At 32.0% G+C, this 24,578-nt stretch overlaps 1 protein-coding gene across 2 annotated transcripts; it reads right to left on the minus strand.

Annotated features, from left to right (window-relative positions):
* Positions 1-941: 941 nt before the first annotated feature.
* Positions 942-23,852, minus strand: LOC127703284 (ATP-dependent RNA helicase me31b-like). Of its 2 annotated transcripts, none has more exons than XM_052207806.1 (11): positions 23,803-23,852; positions 21,541-21,703; positions 19,943-20,003; positions 17,266-17,500; positions 14,697-14,840; positions 13,889-13,983; positions 12,769-12,891; positions 10,722-10,850; positions 9,968-10,148; positions 9,152-9,305; positions 942-7,954 (listed from the first exon to the last, which is right to left on the minus strand). In XM_052207806.1, the coding sequence occupies exons 2-11, from the start codon at positions 21,621-21,623 to the stop codon at positions 7,822-7,824; spliced, it is 1,338 nt and encodes a 445-aa protein (XP_052063766.1). In that variant the 5' UTR covers positions 21,624-21,703; positions 23,803-23,852; the 3' UTR covers positions 942-7,821. The 2 variants fall into 2 exon arrangements, with proteins under 2 accessions (XP_052063766.1, XP_052063765.1); XM_052207805.1 differs by lacking the exon at positions 23,803-23,852 and adding an exon at positions 23,525-23,778.
* Between the last annotated feature and the right edge of the window lie 726 nt (positions 23,853-24,578).

Raw genomic sequence — 24,578 nt, forward strand, 5'->3', positions numbered from 1 at the left:
ATTGTTAAACAAGAGTGCACACACTGAAATGTCTCGCCTGCTTTACTTACAATGATTGATTTATGTTGAGTCCTAAAGAAAGTTATGCTACAAGTATCTCATATACTTAAGATAATCAATGAACCATGACAATAAGGTAAAGGTCAGATAAACCAAGCCAGACCGACATGTACCAGGGGCGGGGATGGGGATTTCCAACTATATGTCCCCATTCAAATGGATTGATCGTCAAAAAAAAGGGGGGGTTCCAACACCCCGAACCCCCCTGGATCCGCCACTGTGTACACTTATAATCATTCCATGCATCAAACATAGTTGACCCTATTGCTCATGGCATCTGAGAAACAGACAACCAGGAAAACTTAACATTGACCAATGAATCATGAAAATAAGGTTAAGGTCAGACGATACCTGCCAGTCAGACATATACACCTCACAATAATTCCATACACCAAATATAGTTGACCTATTCCTTATAGTATCTTAGAAGACGGATGTAACTGCTGAATCTTAATATTAACCAATGAACCATAAAAGTGAGGTCTGGCAGGACAGACATGTACCCTTTTCAATCATTTATTACATTGACCCAAGAAAATGAGGTCAAGGTCAAAAGAAACCTCCCAGATGACATGCATACCTTACAATCGTTCCATTCACTAAATATAGTTGACCTACTGCTTACAGTATTTGAGAAACAGACCTATCACGAAACTTACCCTTGATCACTGATCCATGGAATGAGGTTGAGGTCAGGTGAACCCTGCCTCACTTAAGTCTTGTGAAGGGAGGTTTAACAGCTAGACACAATGTATAGACACATATCTAGTGTTGAAGACCTCTAGATGTCTTTTGATTATTTTTTTTGTTAGGTTGCTTTCTCATTAATGTTTACCTCTTTTATTCAGACCATAGCCAACTTTCAACAAATGAACAACAAATGTTACTAAAATCTTTTATTTCTATTTGAACAATATTATGCATCATGAGAACAATGTACAGAATTAAAAGAATTAACATATCGGTTGGAGATGTTCTGAAATCAAGATACGTAACACATATACAAGTGTATTATGATATGTTCTGTAGTGTATCATGATGCTTGTCTGTTCAAACCATAATGTACCCATAACATATCATATATTATACCTGTTTTTAAACCATACTTAATTTTAAATTTTGTATATTATTAAATTGCCATAACAAAAATAGTTTTGTAAGGAATTCTCATATCCTGTAAAACATATCTTATTAGTTGACGCTGAAAAACAAATCAAATGTAGAACTACTAAATATGATAGAAAAGTAAAACTTGCTTTATTAAGTGAAGATAAGTATTTTCATGATACATAAAATTGTTCTTATTTAAATATGTCCAAAATTCAGATCATTTGATTTTTTTCAAACTCAAACAAACTTTATATCTGAAAAATTCTGGTTTGTCAATTCATCTGTCAGCTTACAACCTTAAATAAATAATTTTTCAATAATAATTCAAAAATTGAAACCCTGAAGTAAAGAACCTTATAAAAATTTAATCAAACTGCTGACAGTAAAGTATTTTTTTTTTTGCTTTATTTAGTCTTAAACGTTTTCCTTAACTAGGTGTCCCCCCAAAAGATTCTTAAAATGTTCAAAAGAACTTCTTTAAAATTTGTTTATACTTCAAAATTTCTGTACAAGGGAATAGCCAAGTTTTGGAAGCAGATTCTAAAAGAAAACTCACTCTATTTTGGTAGATCATCCTCTTTAAATTTAAATCTAAACATTGCTTCATATGGCACTCCATCCCCAAGTACAGAGTATTTTAGTACAAACATTATCAGTATCTAGACAAGGAAGTCTTAGTCTCCTTTATTTTACTTCCTTGTCAAGATAAATCAAACAAATGTTATGTCAAAATCAGCAAAGTCTGAGGTGAAGTAGATCAGAACAGTCAGTTTGCAATCTCTCCATCTGTGTTACTTAGATTTCTATTTTATGAATCGTAATTTAAAAATTAAAATACCCAGTTTCAGCTTGAAAAACTGATTAAAATTCAAATGCTTAAAAGTGACAAGACATGCATGGCATGTATGTTTTAGACAAGGATAGATGGCCATGGGTGACAAATGAACTATAAAGTTATAATAATCAAAATGTCAATCAGAAAATCCACTTTAAGACATCAGTATGTCTAAAAGTGTTACTATTATGGGACAGATAATTGTAGTTTGTGTTCTTGTTTCCATTACATCTTTGTATTAGAACCACATAATTCATTTCACATGGCCAAATTTTGTTGTTACCTAAGGAAAGTAGGCATCTTTAAATGATCTTTTCCTTTGAATGAACAAAAAATATTCATTCAACATTTTAAACTACAAATTCTGTGTTTAAAAAAGTTTCTATGACACTAGATTATTTTTCGAAGGACAGGCATGAAGTGTTCTTAATAAAAACTGATTTCTGATCATACTTCTCTCAATTAAACTGCTGATCTTGATATAAATACAACAATAAACAGATCTTAAAAGAATTTTGTTGAGAACTAATTCTTTAGAGAACTGTTTAATAAATGCAATGGAATAGTTGTGAAACCCTTCCATGACATAAAAACATGTCAGTTACTCTACTGATACAGAGCAATGACAGAACATGTTTTGTTTTCAAAATAAAAAAATAATCTACCATGTTCAAATCTTATTTTGTGAAAATTTAACGAATGGACCCTGTTTCAACTTCCAAGTCACAAGTACTATTATCATTGTGGAATAATTTTATCGCCTTTATGTGGAATGTTATTTTTGTTGTTGTTGACTTTTTCCACAAACATGGTGGAAATTTGGGACTTTGAAAACAAAACATGGTACAAGAAGAAAACAAGTCACTAACATATATTTTCAGCACCATTTATGCAAGTCAAACATACATATTATCACCAAATTGTCCTTTAAGATGTTAATGTTGTGTTTGAAGAGCACACGACAGTGTTTCACAGAATATTAATAAATTTTTATGTAAAGTAAAGTTGCACTCAAGGATATGAAACATGGTACAGTTAGATCAAGTTGTTTTCTTCTTGTCAATTTCTTTAAAATATGTATTGAAGTCATATAACCTAAAAGGATCAATAAAATAAACAGATAACCATACACATATTTCTGGAACACTTAAACTTTCATTCGTTATGTTGCAATAGATCACTAGATCCCTAAACATCAATTTTCAGTAATATAACATGAATTATGTGAGATATTTTTATCGATCCTTCAGATCATATGACTGAATATTATTTTCATTGGTCACTTTGTTGATTTGTCTCAAAGACCAATAATGAGATCAAAACTGTATATTATACTGCTACTATTCTGCTTTTACCTTTCTAGTATTTACAACATCTGTTTTCAATTTTAAAAATCATTTTGAAATCTCAACGAACTTACTTATCATTCGTATAATGTCAAAGACTGTGACTTCTTTCATTTGAATCTTTTAATCTTTCAACAATTCAAACTTATTTCTTATAAATATGCTTTTCTATCAAATATTTCCACTACTTTCTGTTTGTCATTTTAGATGTAGGTCACTAGAAAGGCAAAAACAGATGCAACAGTGCATTTCATTAATAAATAACAAATAATTATACAAAATTCCATGCTACATCAGTCATTTTTTCTTGTTTCACTCATAAATGAAATGTTTTTTCTGATGCAGTATTGAAATGAAACATATATACTTGTACACACATAACATCTTTCACACTAAAAAAAACATTTAAACTCTTTCAACACAATCATTTCAGTTGTCATGGTTACCATAAAACACATTCACTGAACTTTTTAAAATCATGTTACATTAATAGTGCTTTCCTAACTTAAAATGACCTTTTCAATATCTCCAAATTCAGTATTCTTTTAATTCATCTAAATGATCTTTTCAGTCAAAAATCAATGATTAAAGGAAAATATCAAATGTATTGGAAGATTGTCTTACAATTTCTGTCTCAACAATAAATCAATGTGATGACTGACACCCAGTTATCCAATGGGAAAATGTTGATGTCATTTCTGTAGTATATTAAACCTCTTAATTGTCATTTGACTTAATTCAAAAATTGGCCTTTAAAAACAAAACTATCTTTCAATAAATAATCACAAGCCTTAATAAAAATAAAATAATTGTACCATTACAATTTCTAGTTCAGTCTGTTATAGAAGACATTAGTACAATAACATTTCATAATTCTTCTTTTTTCTTCAAAAATAACATTAATGAATCACGACGTTACAATAGACAGCCCTAATGCTGAACATGTTAAATCATATGAAAGAGACATTCAGTTTGTTTTAGTGAAATTTCCAAGATATTACTTCCCCCCCATATACTTGCTGTTACACAACTGGACACATTGAAATACAATACACTTATACTACACATACTCATTTAATGCCATATCTTCACACAAATGCAACAAAACAACTATCCACACAATATTTTGGCAACATTCATTTGCAACTCTGACAGAACTAACAAGCTTGATTTTTCGAGGAAATTGTTAACAGCACCACTGACTACCTCTGTATTTATATTTCTAAATTCAACCTTGTGAAACATGTCATTTCTATGTATAAAATCTGGCTTACATGTTTGTGCACTTTCACTAAGAAATGCCCCTTCTGAACTAGCTTTAGTCCAAAACAATCTTTAGACAAAAACTTTAAAATATGCACTAGATATTTAAGACCTCAATCCAACTTAAAATATCCTTTTTAACTTCATATAAATGTCAATCTTTGGTACAAAGCATTATTTTCCCCTTTAATTTTATTTTTCTTGTGTACCAAAACACTTCTATATTTATGTTCACATATACATGTACACAGGTTTGTAAATGTAGCAACAGGTCTTTCTGGTAAAAATCCTTCATGCAGATTGTTTGCATTAAAAAAGTGATCATGAAACATTTCAGTTATTATATGAATGAATTTTTACACAACAATTTCATTTTCTACCATTTACACATCTGAAGCCATCTGTCTTTTTAACACACACTTTGCCAATGCAGATATAATAAAGTAATTTCAGATATTTTTTTCCACCAAAAATTATAATAAATAACAAATTTGAAAGTCTAAAATATCCTCACACAAATTTTACATTTTTATCTATATTTATTCATATGCCTTTAAATTGTACTGTTCATTCTGCAATTAATGTGTCATTTATTAATGCGAGTTGTGGAAAGGTTGACTGAAGTGCAAAAGTTATTAATGCAACTCAGTTAGATATCTCACTTATTGAAACATGAATGATTAGAAAAATTGTGAGCTTTCTATAATGTGATCAAAGCCCGGTATAATTTTTCACATTAATAAAATGTCACATTAATTTCTGAATTTGCATTATCTCTTCCTTTTTTGACATTAAATACATATCTTAGTTTATTTTCAAATTTGTTATCTATAACCAAAACCTAAATGAATATACTAGTCTTTTTAGTTTGCAAAATTTGACATTTTTTTTTAAAAGTTTGGAAAAAGACAAATCATTAACAGTGGCTATTTCTATTTGTTATATCAGCTGATGTTCTACTTTGTGGTGTAAACAAATTTTTGTTTACACAAAAGTAACTATACTGAATTACTGAAATGGATACCAATTTTCATGGGAAGACATCAATTGATGTTTCACTGGAACTTTCTGTTTATGGTTCATCTTATTTATAAAAATATTTTCTCATTTCAAGGTACACAATTTGACTTAGTTCCATGAAAACTGGTATGGATTATAAACATATCTTACAAAACAGTATAGTTCAACTTCCGCCAAATGTTACACTTGGTTTTGCTTCAAAGAATTTATTATTGACACTGCAAAATGTAACATTAAAGTTGCCATAATTTAAGTATACGAACACATTTAAATAATTTTGGTAGGCCACAACCAACATTTCAGACAATGTTTAGGACACAGAATGAACGATTTGTTTCCTTATCTTACTGTCGACATTAATTCAACTGAATTCCTGTTCATATCTTTGATAAGTACAATGTAGTAATTGTTATGGATTTTTAAACAATCTATAAATTCTTCATTCATTTCAACACAACTCTCTATGTTTGCATAGAAAATGGATCATATATATCCACAGTTATTTTTAAGTCTTAGTGAATATTTAACACAATGTATTTTCTCAAATGTGTAGCTGGTCATTTTTTTTATGTCCAATACATTTGTTTTTGGTTTGGCCTACAAATTGGAAGGTTTAGTTCAACCAATATATAAACAGCTAAACTGTTGCCCAATTATCTATTCATAAACAGCAGCTGAGCACTGCAATGGTCAACAAAGCTGCCATGTTATAACCCAGTCTCTATCTGGTGTTTAAGCACGTGCAGTAGCACAACAGAAGCACTCTTTTTTTTGAAAAGTCAGCACTTTGGACAAATCTTGTCTGTAGTAACAATTTGATTTTGGTATATTCTCTTAAACAACATTCTCCAGATAATGATTAATCAATGTATTTCCTCCAGAAAAATCAACGGTCCAGTCTGTATGAATGCACATTCATTAGGTTAGTGTTGTAATTTCTGTTCCTTCTTCTTACAAACGAGTTTCGTACAGAATATTGTCCTCACGTTTACTATGTCTTAGCACTATGATTGTTCTTCTCTTAAATATTTATTCCTCAGACATATTAGAATAAACAACATAATATAACCCTGATTTGAATAAAGTAGCTATAATTCTTCCTTTCTACTTATCCAAAATGTCTGTATTTGGAAAATACACATATGAAAATAACCTGAGTTTGTTCTCTTTTTTTCTTCACAAATTTGTGTGTATTCCCTCCTGAACACAAACTGTTGTATTATTGCTGAACTCACTTTGGTTGTGATAGCATTGTGCTTAATGCTGTTGTGCTAAATGGTTTATTCAGAACAGAGTCCTTATCTCTAAAGGCACAATCTTCTCCAAGTGCCTTCTTGTTCTGGTTCTTATACAAAGTAGTTTTGTTTTTTTTTGTACAAAAATATAGTATAAATTACAACGCAAAAATAACTTCTCCAAAAGATTTTTTTATGATAAAATTCAGTTATCACAATAATTTAAATGAAACACTTTGTGCTATTTTTTGTTGTTACAATATTTTGGGAAATAAATAAATCCTGCAGATCAATGATCTACAGATAATTTCAGATTTCTAATCTACAAAAGAAAAAAAAATCATAACTTGGCAGTATTTCTCAAAATTATTTATGTTAGACCATACAAACTGAGCTCTGTACCCAATGGCTATTCAAATTAAAAAAAATATTCAAGTTTCCATTAAAAAAAAAGCACCTAAACTTAACCTTATGAAATTTTCAATTATCTTTGACAAGCAATTTGCACTACAATATATACATCAAATTTCTTTAAAAGTTATAACTTGATCAAGTAGTTTTAAAGTTATTCTCTATACATGTAGCATAGTTATGCATCTATCAATGCAAATCTCTCATTTCGTTTAATAATATCTTCTAATTTTTTGCCCTCTTACCTCAAACTTATCAAGTCAAACATAAAGCTACAATTTCTTTGATTTTCATATTTCATACCAATCCATGATCTCCCCTCCCCACCCTAAATTTATTCTTTAAAAACCACTATAATAAAGAAATAAAGAAAAAAATAATAAAGCCATTTATAAACTAACAAAACAGCAGAGTAACATAAAAAAGAAAATACTGACCAACAAAAATTTTTGCATGAAAAAACATGGTTGATTTTTGTTTCTAATCACGATAAAATTTCTGCTAATGAACAATGTTGTTGAATGATTACAATGACTAGCTTTTATGATTCTTTGCCATGCTGTTCCTCATCATCTCCCATATGGTACTCTGCTACATATAATGCCTTGTCTATCACTTTAGGTATTGGTTTGATTTCTGTTCCAAGTTCATTCTCAATCTTGTGAAGTGAGAATCTGCAATTAACAAGTTTTGTTTCAACAATTTGCTCTAATTGGAAATAGATAAAAATAATAAGGCATAACATCATTTTGACAGGTATCAATTCAAATTCTTTAATTGACAAGACAATATTAATATTATATTAAAGTCTCAACTTTTCATTTTATAAAACATACAAGAGCCACTCTTAAAAGAGTGATGAGAGTTAAAATCTTTCTTACCAAGTTTCACTTATATTGGATTGATATTATATTATAAGATATAGTTTGTGAATAAACATTTAATTGAATAATCTATGAAATGTAAAATTTAATGGCAAGTACTGGATTGATCATTATTCACAATTAAGGTTTACCAGATTTTTTCAAGAATGTGAACTCCCAACTCATTTTCATCCTTTTTTTTTAAATTACAAGACCTATAATACTTGTTATTTTTTCTTCTCTGTTGTGTGACATCTATCTATGACTAATCCTACGCTGTATATGGTTTGTTTACCGATAAAAAGATTTTTAACGAACATGAAGTAAACTAGTTCTATGCAAATAAGTTTGGTCGTATGTTCAAATATCTCTGTTAACAATTTAATTAAATCTGGTTAAAAGGCAAAACCTTTACAATGAATCACTGATCATTCACGAGTTGAAATAACCTCAAGTTCAGAATATTCTTGTGAAGTCTGTGGGTTTTTCAATGTCCATATGATTGTTGAGTTCTGATTTCCAACAACATATATTCTGTGCAAACAACATGTTAATGTCTACATGAATAAATCCTTCATTGTATTAGACCTACACTCATACCCCAAATACAAAAATGCTAGCTAAATTGGTAGGTGCAAAGGGAGACATGTAACTTGACTAACATATTTTTCCTACTCTAAGCCAACATGTCTTTGATTTTACTCCTAAATGCAGCATCCCAACCAAAAAAGATGGCATTCAATTTTCAAGTATTCAGTTTGAAGGGTACGCACCAGCAAACTCTGTTACTCGAGGCAATATTACCATTTGACCACCTAAGTGTTTTTTTTATTATTAGAGAAACTGACACCATCTTACTAAGACAAGCTCTTACACTACAAACAACTCACTGACATGTCTACAAATTTTTTGCAGGCAATTCAATGTTAACTTAATAAAATGGAACACGTATCCACAAACCATAAACTTATTTTTGAGATCATTATACATGTAGATGCATCATATTACCTGTCATCATATGTAATGAGATTGATGGCTACACCAAGATGGCCGTATCTACCAGATCTACCAATTCTGTGAAGGTACGTCTCAGCATGTTTAGGGAAGTCAAAATTGATCACAACATTCACTGCCTGTATATCAATACCTCTGGTAAATAAATCTACAAAAATATTGTTAATTTAGCAATCATCTTTAAATTTATTACAGAGTTATTGCATGATTATTGGTGAACATTGTCCAGAGTAGATTTTTATTTTGCACAAGCTTGGGAGTATAAATCTTATCTTTTATTTTCGAACTATAAGAGCTAGAACCAATATAACCAAAATCCATCAGCATTATTTAATGTAAGTTATCAGTTTATGTCCAATAGCCATGGAGAACTAGAAAAATCCAAGCTAACAAAGCAACCTGTACTATTGTATTTCCACAATAAAAGATAATGATTTTTTTTTCCAAACAATTTTCATGAATATTTTCCATTTACTGGTAAAAGTTTGCATAGCTGGTTGGTTAAAACCATGCAGCCCATGTAAGTTCTTACTCAATTTATTTAGATCATTGCCTTATGTATGTGCACATCTTAATTTTTATCTTTTTTATATAAACATATAATCCTGGCACATAACAAATCATTGAAAAAAGCTTGGAACACATAAAAACACTTATTTGTTTCTGTCGACAAGAGTTTTCCTACTGTTTGTAGAGATTTTTGTCTTGTAAATCTAATTATAATTCTATGATATAATTGGAGCAATTAGTAAAAATTTTCAAAATATTTATCTTTTTATTATAATGCTTATTTTATATTTCAATAAATACCTGAACACACTAAGTTTCTACACAATCCTTGTCTGAAGTCATGGAACACTCTGTTTCTATGTTGTTGATTCATCTTGGCATGTATATAAAAACAGGAATAACCAAGTTCTGTGATTTTCTTTGCCAACAGCTCAACACGATTTGTGGAATTGCAAAATATAATGGACTGGTTTATCTGAAGCTGTAAGTGAAATAAATCAACAACTTGATCTTAAATTATATCACATTAATATCCAAAAGCAACAAAAGTTTTGGTTTTAATTTTAATTCCTCTAACTTATGCCAAAGGTAAATTGAAGCATGGAAGAGCTCAAAAGATAGTTTTTATCTACTTAATGTTTTTGTGATTTCCAGTTTTTAAAGTTCTGTTGTTTAACTCCCTGTATGTTTTTTTTCTAGTTTTCATGACTGTACTGTGCAAATTCTACTACTGTAAATTCATTATAATTTCTGGGATACCAATTTTTGTGGAAATCGTGGGTACAGGTGAACATCAAATTTAAATGTTCAACAAATAACAAATTTTCTGTAGGCTTGTTTGCAGACTTTGGCAAAACCATGAAATCAAATATCCATGAAAAAGAAACACGAAAATAAATGAATCAACATTAACTCCCTTTAATTATGTTTGGAAGCAGCAATAATGTTGAAGATAAAGCCTCAATTCTGGCATGTATGATACAATAGGGTGAGTTATTTAATAATGTATACTAAAATCCTCATGATGATCAACTTAGAATTTTTGTTCACTCACCTTCGAGAACAATGTATTGAGACAGTGAACCTTCTGTTTTTCTTGCACAAATGCATAATACTGTGTTACTCCCTTCAACGTCAATTCATCCATCAAATTTATTTCATATGGGTTCTGTAAATGTTTTCTCTAAAAAATTCATAATAACTTCATGAACTCCACGATTTACAAATATATGTCTCATCATCATTTTCATTTGAAAAACTCTCTAAACAAAATACTATTCAAACTAAATAGACGAGAATACTTTTAATAGAACAGATAACTATATTTTTACCATGCAATGGTGTTGTTTCAGCATAATATTCAAGCAGTCATTTTTTTTAAGATAACTATTTTCAGGGGAAGTTTTTTTTTATTGAATACTATTGTTTCCCTGTTCTATCATGTTTATGGATTTTTAAAATACTACGATATATGTATATAAGAAATAAAATAAATGTAGAATGTGCCCATGGGACAAAGATGATGCCCCTGCTTGCATTAAAGGTTATAAAGGGACATAACTAAAGTACTTAATGTCTGTTTTGTTGTAGGGATGTATAAATATCCTGCCATATCCTGTCTGTGTTTTTTTGATCTGATGAGTTAAGCCTTTATCAACTGATTTTTATAGTTTGTTCATATGTTGTACTGTTACACCACTGTCACAGGTTAGGGGGAGGGTTGGGCGTCTGCCAACATGTTCAACCCCCACCACATTCTGTATGTGCCTGTCCCAGGTCAGGAGCCTGTAATTCAGTGGTTGTCGCTTGTTGCTGTATATCATATTTGTATTTCGTTCATTGTTTTTTTACATGAATCAGGCCGTTAGTTTTCTAGTTTGAATTGTTTTACATTTGTCATTTGGGTCCTTTTATAGCTGACTATGCGGTATCAGTTTTGCTTATTGTAGAAGGCCGTACTGTGACCTATAGTTGTTAACTTCTATGTCATTTGGTCTCTGGTGGAGTGTTGTCTCATTGCTAATTATACCACATCTTCTTATTTTTATAACTAGAGAACTGTAAAAGTGACGCCACCCAAATTCAAACTTGGTCTGTGTTTTATGGTAATAAGCATTGTGTATAAGTTTCATAACATTCGGTTGAGGCAAACTAAAGTTAACATCAAAATTCTTTATTTTGTAAAAATATTTCCTTTCTCTATTTGAACTGTACATGTATACCTAACAACAAAATTATTTTCATTTACCTGTGTTTAAAGTAATTGCAAATGGCTGATATTTTTGTTCAAGCATATTGTTTTTCTTAAATTGTTTAACATTTCACAGCGGTATAACATGTTACTTTTATTATTCTTACCTTTGTTTATTTATTTTGAATTTACATTGTATCATAGATCAAATTTATTTGTTCAGTGTATGTTCACTGGTGTTAATATTTCTTTTGATTGAGTTAAGCCATTTCAATTGATATTTTATAGTGTGTCTTTCTATGTTGTGATGATACACTATTGTTTCAGATAAGGGTGAAGGTTTGGTACCATTAAAACGTTTAAACCCACTGCAATTGTTTGCACCTGTTCTAAAGTCAGAAATCTGATGTTCAGTAGTTGTCGTTTGTTGATGTGGTTTTTAAGTGTTTCTCGTTTCTAGTTTTTTATATAGATTAGACCGTTGGTTTTCCAGTTTGAATGGTTTTACACTAGTAACTTTTGGGACCCTTTACAGCTTGCTGTTCGGTGTGAGCCAAGGCTCCGTGTTGAAGACTGTACTTTGACCTATAATGGTTTACTTTTATAAATTTTGACTTGGATGGAGAGTTGTCTCATTGGCACTCATACCACATCTTCTTATATCTAATTAGAAAACAGAAACGAAAAATTCAGCAATATTTCCATTTATAAATGAGCATAACTCAGGAACAGTATAAGTGACGCCTCCTTGATCTGTGTTTTGTGGTAATTAGCTTTGTGTATAAGTTTCATAACATTTGGTCAAGGGAAACTAAAATTAGAGAATGGAAACCAATTTCCGTACGTACAGACAGACGCACATAGATGGACAAGGGTAAACCTTAATTCCTCCTCAATTCTGTAATCTTACCATAAACTGCTCCACTGTGAGGGGGAATGTAGCAGAATACAGCAGGATCTGTCTGTCCTTTGGTAAATGATCTATTATATTATCTAGCATTCCCTTAAAATCCTGTGACAACAACTTGTCAGCCTATAAAATATAAATATGGTTATTCTATGAACTTTTGTTTACAAACTGCAAGATTGTTTGCAAATAAAATATAAACATGGTAATCCTATATAAATATAATCAAGTTTTCCTGATTTTCTGTGTTTTCACACAGTATACATGTATTCCTTTGGGATTGTGTGATATCCATTGATTACTTGATTATTTTGACCTTTGATTTAATGTAACAGTCCCTTTTGTGTCTTACCCAATTACATTCTGCGTGTGCAATTCAAGGAGCCTTCAAGCCTGTGGTTGTTGTTGGTTGCTTCCTACCATAATTACTAATTTGCTCTTTCGTTTATGATATAGGTGTTATCAAGCTGTTGCTTTTTCCTATTAAAATGTTTCCTATTTTGTTATACCTTTGTCTTTTTATAGATTACTATAAAGTATGGATGTTGCTCATTGTTAAAAACTGTACAGTGACCTGTGGTAATTCACATCCTTTGTCCTTCGATCTTTAGTGGAAAATTGTCTCATTGGGAATTATACCAAATCTCATTATTTTTTTGATATTATATGGAAAAGGGAAAATTTGCTTCAACTTTCCATCAAGAGTATGTGCATTTTATAAGTACTGGTATTTCAGGTAACAAATCTGGGCATGCAAAAATTCAGCTTTAAACCTCAAAATTTTACTTGTATGATAAACATGTTTTTTGCTCATCAAAACATATTTTTGACGTGTATAATAAACATGTTTTTTTATTAGTACCCATCAGACAAATATTGTTGAGCTCAGAAAATTTTCCAATTTGTTCCTGTAATTTTTTTTAATCTTATATTTTGTTTTAGGAGGAGGGTCACCATATAAATTAGTTGTCCTGGATTCTGTGGCAAAAATCCTTTTTGCATTCAGTTTTTATGTAAAGAAACAATGCTTTGATATTATTCACTTATATACTACAGAAAACTTTCTAACTCAAGTTTTTTTCCAAACATTTCTATAACTGTACTGTCACTTATGACAACCTACCTCATCTAACACCATTATACCACACTTTCCTATTTTGACAAGGTTTTTGTTCAGCAGATCTAAAATTCTACCAGGTGTTGCAATAATGGCATGAACTGAAATAAATAAGATATACTTTTATTTAGTGATTAACTGAAACTAGTGCCTTAACACATCAGACATCTAGCACTAACTGTAGTACATTTTGTTTAGTTTGCTATGATGATAATAATTTTGCCCAACTTTGACTTATCAACTTAGATAAATAATTTATGCCAATGCCTGTTCTACTTTTTTTGTTGTTTTTCAAAGAATGGGTTTCTTAATTTAAATTCAAAATTCAAATAAACATATTGTTGCTAAACAATAAAATAATATTGCAGCTATTTCAACTCAAAGGAACTATTTTCAATAACAAAAAAAAGTCAACTTTAATCACTATAGATATATGCCTTAAGTTTTAAGAGGTTGAACCTTCTCTTTTTACTGGGTATCTGCCATAATTGTTCTTAAAAATAATTATATACTATCATGAAATCTCTATTAATCAACAATACTGTGCTTTGTTTGTTTAATGTGTACATTACCAGCAAATTCATAGTTTGCATTGACCGTGTTCGGCGTGTTGATATATTAACTATCAGAGTAAAATTGCTTGGAGTGTGTCATGAACATTTTTATTTGGAACTTGAATGTTTATTTCGAAAATAAGTCAATATTACATTCAAATAATAATTTAATTGATAAAATTATCTTTCCTTCCTAACATTACCCATCTGTGCATTAAACTTTTATCAATCAATCAACCTTCAGAGTATGCAATATTTACCTGGTTCATATAATCTCATGATATCGTCTTTTAAATTGGTTCCTCCTGTAGTCACCATACATTTGATTCCTAAATGTTTACTAATTTCTATACAAATCTGACTAGTCTGTAAGGCAAGTTCTCTAGTAGGTACAATTATCATAGCTGTAAAAAGAAAATGTCAACTTCATCAATTTTATAAAATGTTTTCTACTGTTTCTGTGCAAAGGTGAATACACATGATCTGTGTGAGTTACTGCTGACTAATTCATACCCCCACTCTCTTGCAAGTGTGACTTAATGCCGTCGGTAAAAGTGAGGTGACGGACAGGAAAGCGACTTCTTCACCCCAATTTCCGGAAGGCGTGAGCCTAAGTTAGGCAAAGGGCTACTTACATCCACTTCCTTTGAACTTTGGTCGATACTTGTCTCATTGGCAATCATACCACATCTTCTAATTTTTATAAAGGGGTAGGTTTGCACTTGTACCAAGTCGAACTATTTCGACCATGTGTTTTTTCATGTAGTTGATTTTAAATCTTTTTTCTGGAGGAGACAATTGTTGTTGGTTGGTGGTTCTGTGGTCCTAATATTTTTGGTAAATCCTGTTATCCTTTTGTGTAGAATGTATGTATCAACAAGGAAGTAGATAAGGGATGGATCAGAAAATGTTTAACACATTATACATATAAGGATCACACAAAATATCAAGAAGCTCTGATTTCTAAATGCTGAGAAAATGTGACAGAAATGTGTTTGGGATAGACGGACAGAAGAAAACCAGTATAACCAACTCTATTGGAACTGGTGTATAAAGAATTAATATGTCCTAGATTCCTACCGTTGTATCATACAATATGAGGTTTGAGCATTCTGTGTTTTATTTATTTGCAATACTACTGAGTTCAGAAAACGAGACCATGTTTCCAAAAGTTCTTTGTTTATCCAATGGAATGTTTTAATGGTGTTATTCTTTTTGTTTCCTTAATTTGTAGATTAAGCTTGTAAATTACATGTACATATACCAGATGCTTCAAAACTGTTAAGTTAGTCTGATATTCATAAATGACCATAGAACTGTACTAAATTTTCAAAATTTAACTGATAGAAAATACATTTTAGTTGGGTAAAAGGACTTGGCACAAACCCCTGTACCACATATTGTTATTTCCTTTCATTATTATAATGGTAAGACAGCATTCCAATTTAGATTAATTCCCTTTTCTAGACTTCCAGCGATTTAAAACTTTACAAATTGTAGAGACACTTGTCTGTTGTTGATGACTGTGTGTTCTTTTTTAGTTGTTAGGTTGCAGTCTTTTTGAGGTAAAACCATATCTCAACCAACTCATAGATATTTCTACAAAGGACATTCAACCTGTAGTTAATATAATTAATAACAACTTTACAAACTAGAGGCTCTTGAGAGCCTGTGTCACTCACCTGATTCTACTTTGGTTTTGGAAATCATGTAAAAATAGATTAAAATCATAACATATACCCTAATAATGATTGAGGCCAAATTTGGTTTAATATTGGCCCCATAATTTAATCAAAAGCAGAAGACTTTTGTAAAGTTTACAGAAATTACCAATAAATTCATTGACATTGTAGAAAATGACGTTATATGGACCATAACTCCAACAAGATATCAATTGACAATTTTGCTCATGTTGAGTTATGTGTAGATCTTCTTTTCTTGATATTTTTGCAGTTTACAGTATATCTCAATCTATAAAGATACATGTATTAAGGTATTCATCAGCACCTCATCAGGAACAGTTATGCCATGTTTGGTTTCATTCCATTCAGTGCTCCTTTAGAAGAAGCATTTGTATGTATTTCCTATAGGGTCTTATGTTAAACTAAGTCCCCTGCTGGCAGCCATCTTGGATGATTGATCGCCTACAAAGTTACAACACTTGGTCAGCACCTCATAAGAACATTCATGCCATGTTTTATTTCATTCCATTTAGTGGTTCTCTAGAAGAAGACATTTGTATGTATTTCCTGTAGGGTCCTAAGTTAAACTAAGTCCCCCTCTGGCGGTCATCTTGGATGATGGATCGGCTTCAAAGTAACAACACTTGGTCAGCACCTCATAAGGAACATTCATGCCATGTTTGGTTTCATTCTATTCAGTGGTTCTCAAGAAGAAAACATTTGTATGTATTTCCCATTGGGTCCTATGTTAAAGGAAGTCCCCGCTGGCGGCCATCTTGGATGATGGATCGGCTTCAAAGTAACAACACTTGGTCAGCACCTCATAAGGAACATTGATGCCATGTTTGGTTTCATTCCATTCAGTGGTTCTCTAAAAGAAGACATTTGTATGTATTTCCTGTAGGGTCCTATGTTAAACGAAGTCCCCCGCTGGCGGCCATCTTGGATGATGGATCAGCTACAAAGTAACAACACTTGGTCAGCACCTCATAAGGAACATTCATGCCATGTTTGGTTTCATTCCATTCAGTGGTTCTCTAGAAATGTAAAAAGTTAACGAAGACGACGGACACCAAGTGATGAGAAAATCTAACTTGCCTGGCCCTTTGGGCCAGGTGAGCTAAAAAGCAAATTAGTGTTTTCTTACCTTGAACTTCATCCCTTGAAGGGTCACATTTTTCTAATATCGGTATAGTATAAGCACCAGTTTTTCCAGTACCATTTTTAGCTCTAGCTAAGATGTCTCGTCCTGTTAGTGCTATAGGAATACTAGCTTCCTGTATAGGTGATGGTGACTCCCATCCTTTTTCAAAAATCCCCATCAAAAGCTCTCTCTTCAGACAAAAATCCTCAAATTCATTCCCTTTTGTGTTGGTAACATCCTATGAATCAGAAAAATTGTATATAACTTTATTGAATGCAATAAAAAATAAAATGTTCCACTGGGGCGCAGCTTGATACGACCGCAGAGGTCGAATCCTGAACAGTTGGGGCAAGTATGGACACAACATTCAAGCTTGAAACAGTACTGAATTTGGATTGTAATTAAATATTTGACACAGCATAGGTTTCTGACACAGAATGAATGTGGTCTCAGAACTTAAAATTTTTTAATTTACCCATATCATTATTATTTGCTTTTATATATAAATCAGAAATAACCAATTTAAAATGGAAAATTTTAAAGAAAAAAAATCCCCCCCCCCAAATTTTTTGAACCCCCTTATGATTCATCACCCCCAAACTCAATCCCAGCCTTCCCTTTGAGGTATGGTACCTTGCAGTACAATTTCAGAGAGATCCATACACTTGAACACGTTATTGTCTGGAAACTAGAAAAATGCTTGTTTTTTTGCCCCTTTTTGGCCCCAAATTCCTAAACGTTTAGGGCAATTACCCCCAAACTCAAACCCAGCTTTCCCTTTGTGATATGGAACCTTACAGTACAATTTCATAAAGATCCATACACTTACACACAAGTTATTGTCCTGAAACTAGAAAAATGCTTGTTTTTTTGCCCTTTTATGGCCCCTAATTCCTAAAATTTTGAGAGAATTACCCCCAAAATCAATCGCAGCCTTCCCTTTGTGGTATGGTACCTTGCAGTACAATTTCAGAGAGATCCATACACTTGAACACAAGTTATTGTCATGAAACTAGAAAAATGCTTATTTTTGGCCCCTTTTTCCTTAATGTTTTGGGCAATTACCCCCAAACTCAATTCCAGCTTTCCCTTTGAGATATGGAACCTTGTAGTACAATTTTATAAAGATCCATACACTTACACACAAGTTATTGTCATGAAACTAGAAAAATGCTTGTTTTTTGCCCCTTTTTGGCCCCTAATTCCTAAAATTTGGAGGCAATTACCCCCAAAATCAATCCCAGCATTCCCTTTGTGATATGGAACCTTGTGTTACAATGTCAGAGAGATCCATACACTTACACACAAGTAATTGTCATGAAACTAGAAAAATGCTTGTTTTTTGCCCCTTTTTGGCCCCTAATTCCTAAAATTTTGAGGCAATTACCCCCAAAATCAATCCCAGCCTTCCCTTTGTGATATGGAACCTTGTGGTACAATGTCAGAGAGATCCATACACTAACACACAAGTTATGTCTGGAAGTTACAAAAATTCTTATTTTTGGCCCCTTTTTCCTTAACTGTTGGTACCATAACCCCCAAAATCAATCCCCACCTTCCTTTTGTGGTATTGAACCTTATGGTAAAATTTCATAGAGATCCATTCACTTAAACTAAAGTTAAGAGTGCGAAAACCAATGTGTTTTCGGACGATGACGACGTCATACCAATATACGACCACAAAATTTTTTTGAGGTCGTATAAAAACTTCCGACCAAATGCATCATGACAAAAAGGCAAAGATTCAATTACCTACTTCAGTTCATAAAACTAAACATTTTCATCCATTATCAAGATTACACTATTTTTCAAATTTCATATTTTATGGTAATTCAAGGAATATGCTGTCAAATTGATAGCAAACTGGGTTTTCTGTATTTAGAAAGACAGACTCTTTCAGACTTTTTTGACCTCCTGCATTCCATGCCTATTTTCGAATCTATCATGGACCATAACTCCTGAACAGCAAAAATAAAAATTGTCAATATCAAACTTGACCACCATTTTATCAACAGTAACAGCATATTAAATTTTAAGAGCATTGATTAAACAGTTCATTAGTTATTGCACTGAAACAACATAAAATGCCATTTTTCAATCTATCAATAATCATAACTCTTGGATGGCAAAAGTTAAAATCATCAATATTGATCTTGACCTACATTTTGTCATCAGTAACAACATTTTATAATTTGAAAACCCTTGGTAGAAGGGTTCAAAAGTTTTTTAACAGAAACCACATAAATTGACATTTTTCAATATATCAAGGACCATAACTCCTGAACAGCAAGAGTGAAAATCGTCAATATCCTTCTTGACCTTCATTTTGTCATAAGTATCAACTTATAAAAATAAAAACACATTCATTGAAAGGTTTAAAAATTATTGCACGGAAACTGTTGCCATACTTCACTAATTTAATAACTATTTTTTCCCCTCCTGAATTCCCAGTTAAAAATGGATATCATTGTTTATGAAAATAGGGTATGTATATAAAACGACTTCATTTTCATAAATATTAGGTATACAATTTATCATGTAGGGAACTCTAAGGACAACCTGACTCCCAACAGGAAAGTGAATTCAAAACTCTATAAAACGGGTTGCAAACTTGCAAGAAGGGTTGGTTATCTTTGTAATTTGCCTTATGCAATTCTTTTTTCCTAAATACTATACTTACAGTTGTCTTGATTCGGTTATCCTTTGGAGGAAGCTTCAATTTGGACTTCCAACCCTGGTCACTGAAAGAAAATGGCATAGAACTCTCATTTGTATTCACAAGAATACAGTTTTCTTTAACATTTTCATAATTGTGTATATATGACTCCATGATTTTTTTTTAAAAGATAAAAAGTTAAATTACTGACATGAACATCTTTTACATAATTTGTAGCTGCCAACATCTGTTTTGACAAGAAAGAGATTTACTAAGATTAAGAAATTTTTCATGTTGATAGCATAAACTAGTTCCTGTATGCAATCAATCCATACTTTCTCCAAACACTTGTAATCCATTGCAGTTGCTTATAAAAGTCCACATACAGGTTAATGTAATGTTTTCTTTTGAATTGCTGTCTAAATGCTGTTTACCACTTATTTCTTACTCATGTATGATCATTGATTATATAAAATGCTTTGCTGAGCGCAGCCTGATACGACCGCAGAGGTCCAACCCTGAACAGTTGGGGCAAATTTGGACACAATATTCAAGCTTGATACTGTCTGAATTTGGATTGTGATCAAATTTTGGACATAATATAGGTTTCTGACACAAAATAAATGTGGTCAAAGATCATACAAATCTATTGCGCATTACTGTGCAATTGAAGATTTCTTCTTGAAACTTTTCAAAAGTTCGAAATTTGAAAAATTTTGAAAAAAAAATATGAATCCCCTAAAAAAATTGGAAAAAAAAATCCCCCCCCCCCCCCCCAACTTTTTGAAACCCCTCTTGGAGCAATAACCCTAAAACTCAATCCAAGCATTGCCTTTGAAGTATGGAACCTTGTAGTACAATTTCAGAGAGATCCATACACTTACACACAAGTTATTGTCTGGAAACTAGAAAAATGCTTGTTTTTGGCCCCTATTTCTACATGTTTTGGGCAATTAACCCCCAACTCAATCCCAGCCTTCCCTTTGTGATATGGAACCTTGTGGTACAATGTCAGAGAGATCCATACACTTACACACAAGTTATTGTCTGGAAACTAGAAAAATGCTTGTTTTTGGCCCCTATTTCTACATGTTTTGGGCAATTAACCCCCAACTCAATCCCAGCCTTCCCTTTGTGATATGGAACCTTGTGGTACAATGTCAGAGAGATCCATACACTTACAAGTTATTGTCTGGAAACTAGAAAAATGCTTGTTTTTGGCCCTTAATTCCTAAACTGTTGGCCCCATAACCCCTAAAATGAATCCAAACCTTCTACTTGTGGTATTAAACATTGTGGTACAATTTCAGAGCAATCAAAATACTTATACACAAGTTATTATCCTGAAACTAGAAAAATGCTGGTTTTGGGCCCCTAATTTCTTAACGATTGGGACCATCATCCCCAAAATCAATCCAAACCTTCCTTTTGTGGTATTGAACCTTCTTAAAAAATTTCATAGAGAACCATTCACTTAAACTAAAATTATTGTCCGGAAACCAATGTGTCTTCGGACGACGACGACATCATACCATTATACGATCCCAAAAATTTTTTTGCGGTTGTATAAATATTGTATAATTTTCAGTTTTCTTTGTTGGGTGTTCCTTAATTGACCATACCCTGTAGCAGGATTCCCTTTCCCATCCATCGGTGGAGGTCCAGCGTGGTTCATATTTTGTTCCATTCTGGCTGAAGCCATCATACATATATCCGTAACTCCTTTTTTATTTATTTACGCAGTGAAATAATCACCTATGTGAAACTCATCAGCAATTTCTGAATCTGGAAATACACAAAATAAATTACATTTAAGATATAGATTCAGAGTAGCCCGATTTTGATATATGAAACCCACCCATCCAATGATGCATCAGTGCACCAAGTTTGGTCAACCTTAATAAGGTACTTTGACCATTGTGCGCAGGACACAAATCAGACAAGGTTTCTTTTTCATAGGGGTCAAAGGTTCAAGTCAAAGTGAGAGTTACCTTATTATTGTATATGACACACCCCCTGCACATGATGCAACTGCATACTAAGTTTGGCTAACCCATGATTTACAGTTCAAAATTTTGAAGCCTGACACGAACTGGACAAGATTTACTTTAATATGGGTCTATGTCAAAGTCAAGTTCAAAATCATGACTTGACTTTGTTATACGTCATATATGACACCCACCCAGCCCATGACGCTTCTGCATACCAAGTTTAATCAACCCAAGTTCAATGGTACAAAAGTTATGCACTGTACACTAAGTGGGACAGAAAGACGGGGTGATTCATATATACGATTTACAAAGTATTCCATGCACTTTTGGGATTCAACAAATAAATGAAGTCATATTGGCATTTTGTATTGCTATTATATTTTGGTATTAACAGTTTGTGTTGTATATAATAGTTTTCAAGATACGTGTCGGTCAAAATGCTTAAATCTAGCAAAAACTAGAAGTTGGATATAACAGCTTATTAGCTAAAGAGTTTATACCCTACCACATTCTGTTCGTGTCTGCCTAAAGTCGGCAGAAGCCAGTCATTGTCATATTGGTATTTTAGCATATTGTATTGTTGTTAATTTTTGCTGTTAACAGAGTTTTATAATAGTTTTGAATTTCCGTGTACATGCAGGTCAAAACGCTTTTAAAATGTCTCAAAAATTACAAGTTGAATATAACAGCTACATTAGCTCTGAGTTTATACCCTACCACATTTTGTTTGTGTCTGCCTACAGTCAACAGGTGCAAGCTATTTAGTTATTGGTTGAGGTCTATCATATCTGTTTATAGTTATTGTTTTTAACATAAATCAGGCTGTTGCTTTTCTCATTTGAATTGTTTAACATTTGGTCATGAACCACAAAGTAGACAAAAATAATAGAAAAAGTACAAACCTGAACATTTTTTCTTGATTACTTTCAATACTTAATTACATAAAACACATCAAATACACGATCAATAGAAAGAAGCAAGAGCTAGTTGTTTAAACTTCCATACAGTTTTATTCATCTTAACAAAAATGACTATACACATAACATACATTGTATATACATTTTTAGTAGATATGCCAACTTTACAGAAAGGCTTGCTCATTGTTAAAGCCATACAGTGACCTATAGATGCTTTATTCTTCATCATTTGGTCTCTAGTGGATCCTCGTCTAATTGGTGACCATACCACACTTTCTTATAAATATGTTCTTTTATTATTCCTGTTTTATCCAGAAACTTGAGATTTACTTACAGCAAGGATTTTATTTTTATAGAAGTAGAATAATTTGTTCTTTTCTGTATCTTTCACTACTTGTACATCATCAAAAATTTGAACGAGTGCAAAACTACGTAGATGTTGATAATAACAAAAGGGGGGAATAAGATTTCTTTGAAAGATCAGTTGCTATCTGCCACATTTAAATGTGACCGTCCAAATTCAGATACCTCGTTTATGGTTGTCTGTTTACAATTGAGTGAATGTTTTGTTTGAACCTGGTGTTGATTACAGATAGATTTGGCGTCTTCTTGAAACCGGTCTAATTTACACCGGTTTCAAGATTTATGTATTCCCTTATAAATTCCAACACAAGTATATCTTAAATATAATGTCGTACTTGTTACAAAATAGAAACCCAGTATACTTTAATAAAAACTACGTAGGTCGTAGACTAAGCAGTTTTAACTGTGGGTAACAATCATCCGAAAAATCAGCTGTTTCGTTTTGAAGTGGATGAACTTCTACTCAAAATACAACGGAACTCAGCTTTCAATATAAAATAAACATTTCATTAAGTAATTGAAGGTTTCAACTCAATGATTGTTGAATTTGACAGTTCTTTGATTATTTATAAGTCCGATGGCTGGGGATTTATATCTTGACCACCAAGCTTACCAATAACATTCAAAATGGCCGATTGAGCGATAGGTGGCGCTGTAGTTTTGTTTCCATTTGAACAAATGAGACTCAAATCGCTATTTTGCTCTATTATCAGGTTTAAATTTGTTGAAATGAAACTTATTTTAGATGCTCAAATAAAACTAAATTAGAAAATACGTTTAACGTTAGTGCTTAGGATTTTTTAAAACTATAATTGAACTTTGACCCAAGATCTTTGCAAAACAAATAAACTTCCGGTTGTCATATTATGATAAAGGGTGGATTTACGGTGCAAGTAGCCAACAATGAATGTCCAATAATAAAACTTTCAGAAAACCACAAAGTCACAACTGGGAACAGTATATCTAATATATATGTTCCTGGTCACAAATAATCCTAAAAAAGTAAAAAAATGTAAACAATAAAGTAAAACAAGTCCGCTTTTTATTAATGAACTTCTAATGTCTTGTCATATATGAGGGGCCTGATGGGTTATTTTCGTTCTTCGTGATCGGCGCATTTTCGCTATCGTGATCCGTTTTTCTACAGATTTTTTTTTTTTATATTTTCGTGATCCGTGATCATGGAAATTTATTTTCTGTGAATCGTGATTGACAAAAAAATCAACTCGTGAATCGTGATGAGACCCCCCCCCCCCCCTATCAGGCCCCTCATATATGTTCCAATAAACAGCATTGAAGTCAATCTGTTGTCAATTTATTTCAAAAAAAAGATTATGCTTTCAAAAAAGGACATTTTTTCTAGGATAAGTAGAATATTCATGATTTTAT

The sequence above is a fragment of the Mytilus californianus genome, unplaced genomic scaffold, assembly GCF_021869535.1.
Source record: "Mytilus californianus isolate M0D057914Y unplaced genomic scaffold, xbMytCali1.0.p SCAF_5, whole genome shotgun sequence".
In the NCBI taxonomy this organism is placed as follows: Eukaryota; Metazoa; Mollusca; class Bivalvia; order Mytilida; family Mytilidae; genus Mytilus; species Mytilus californianus.

What these genes read in the sequence shown, in the direction of transcription:
- LOC127703284 (XM_052207806.1), bottom strand. Translation starts at nt 21,623, where the DNA reads ATGATGGCTTCAGCCAGAATGGAACAAAATATGAACCACGCTGGACCT. An exon ending in AAAGGGAATCCTGCTACAGG is followed by an intron (nt 20,004 to 21,540) that starts GTATGGTCAATT and finishes ATTTTCTTTCAG; the next exon opens with TGACCAGGGTTGGAAGTCCA. An exon ending in TCACAGTGGAGCAGTTTATG is followed by an intron (nt 10,851 to 12,768) that starts GTAAGATTACAG and finishes TGAATTTTTTAG; the next exon opens with AGAAAACATTTACAGAACCC.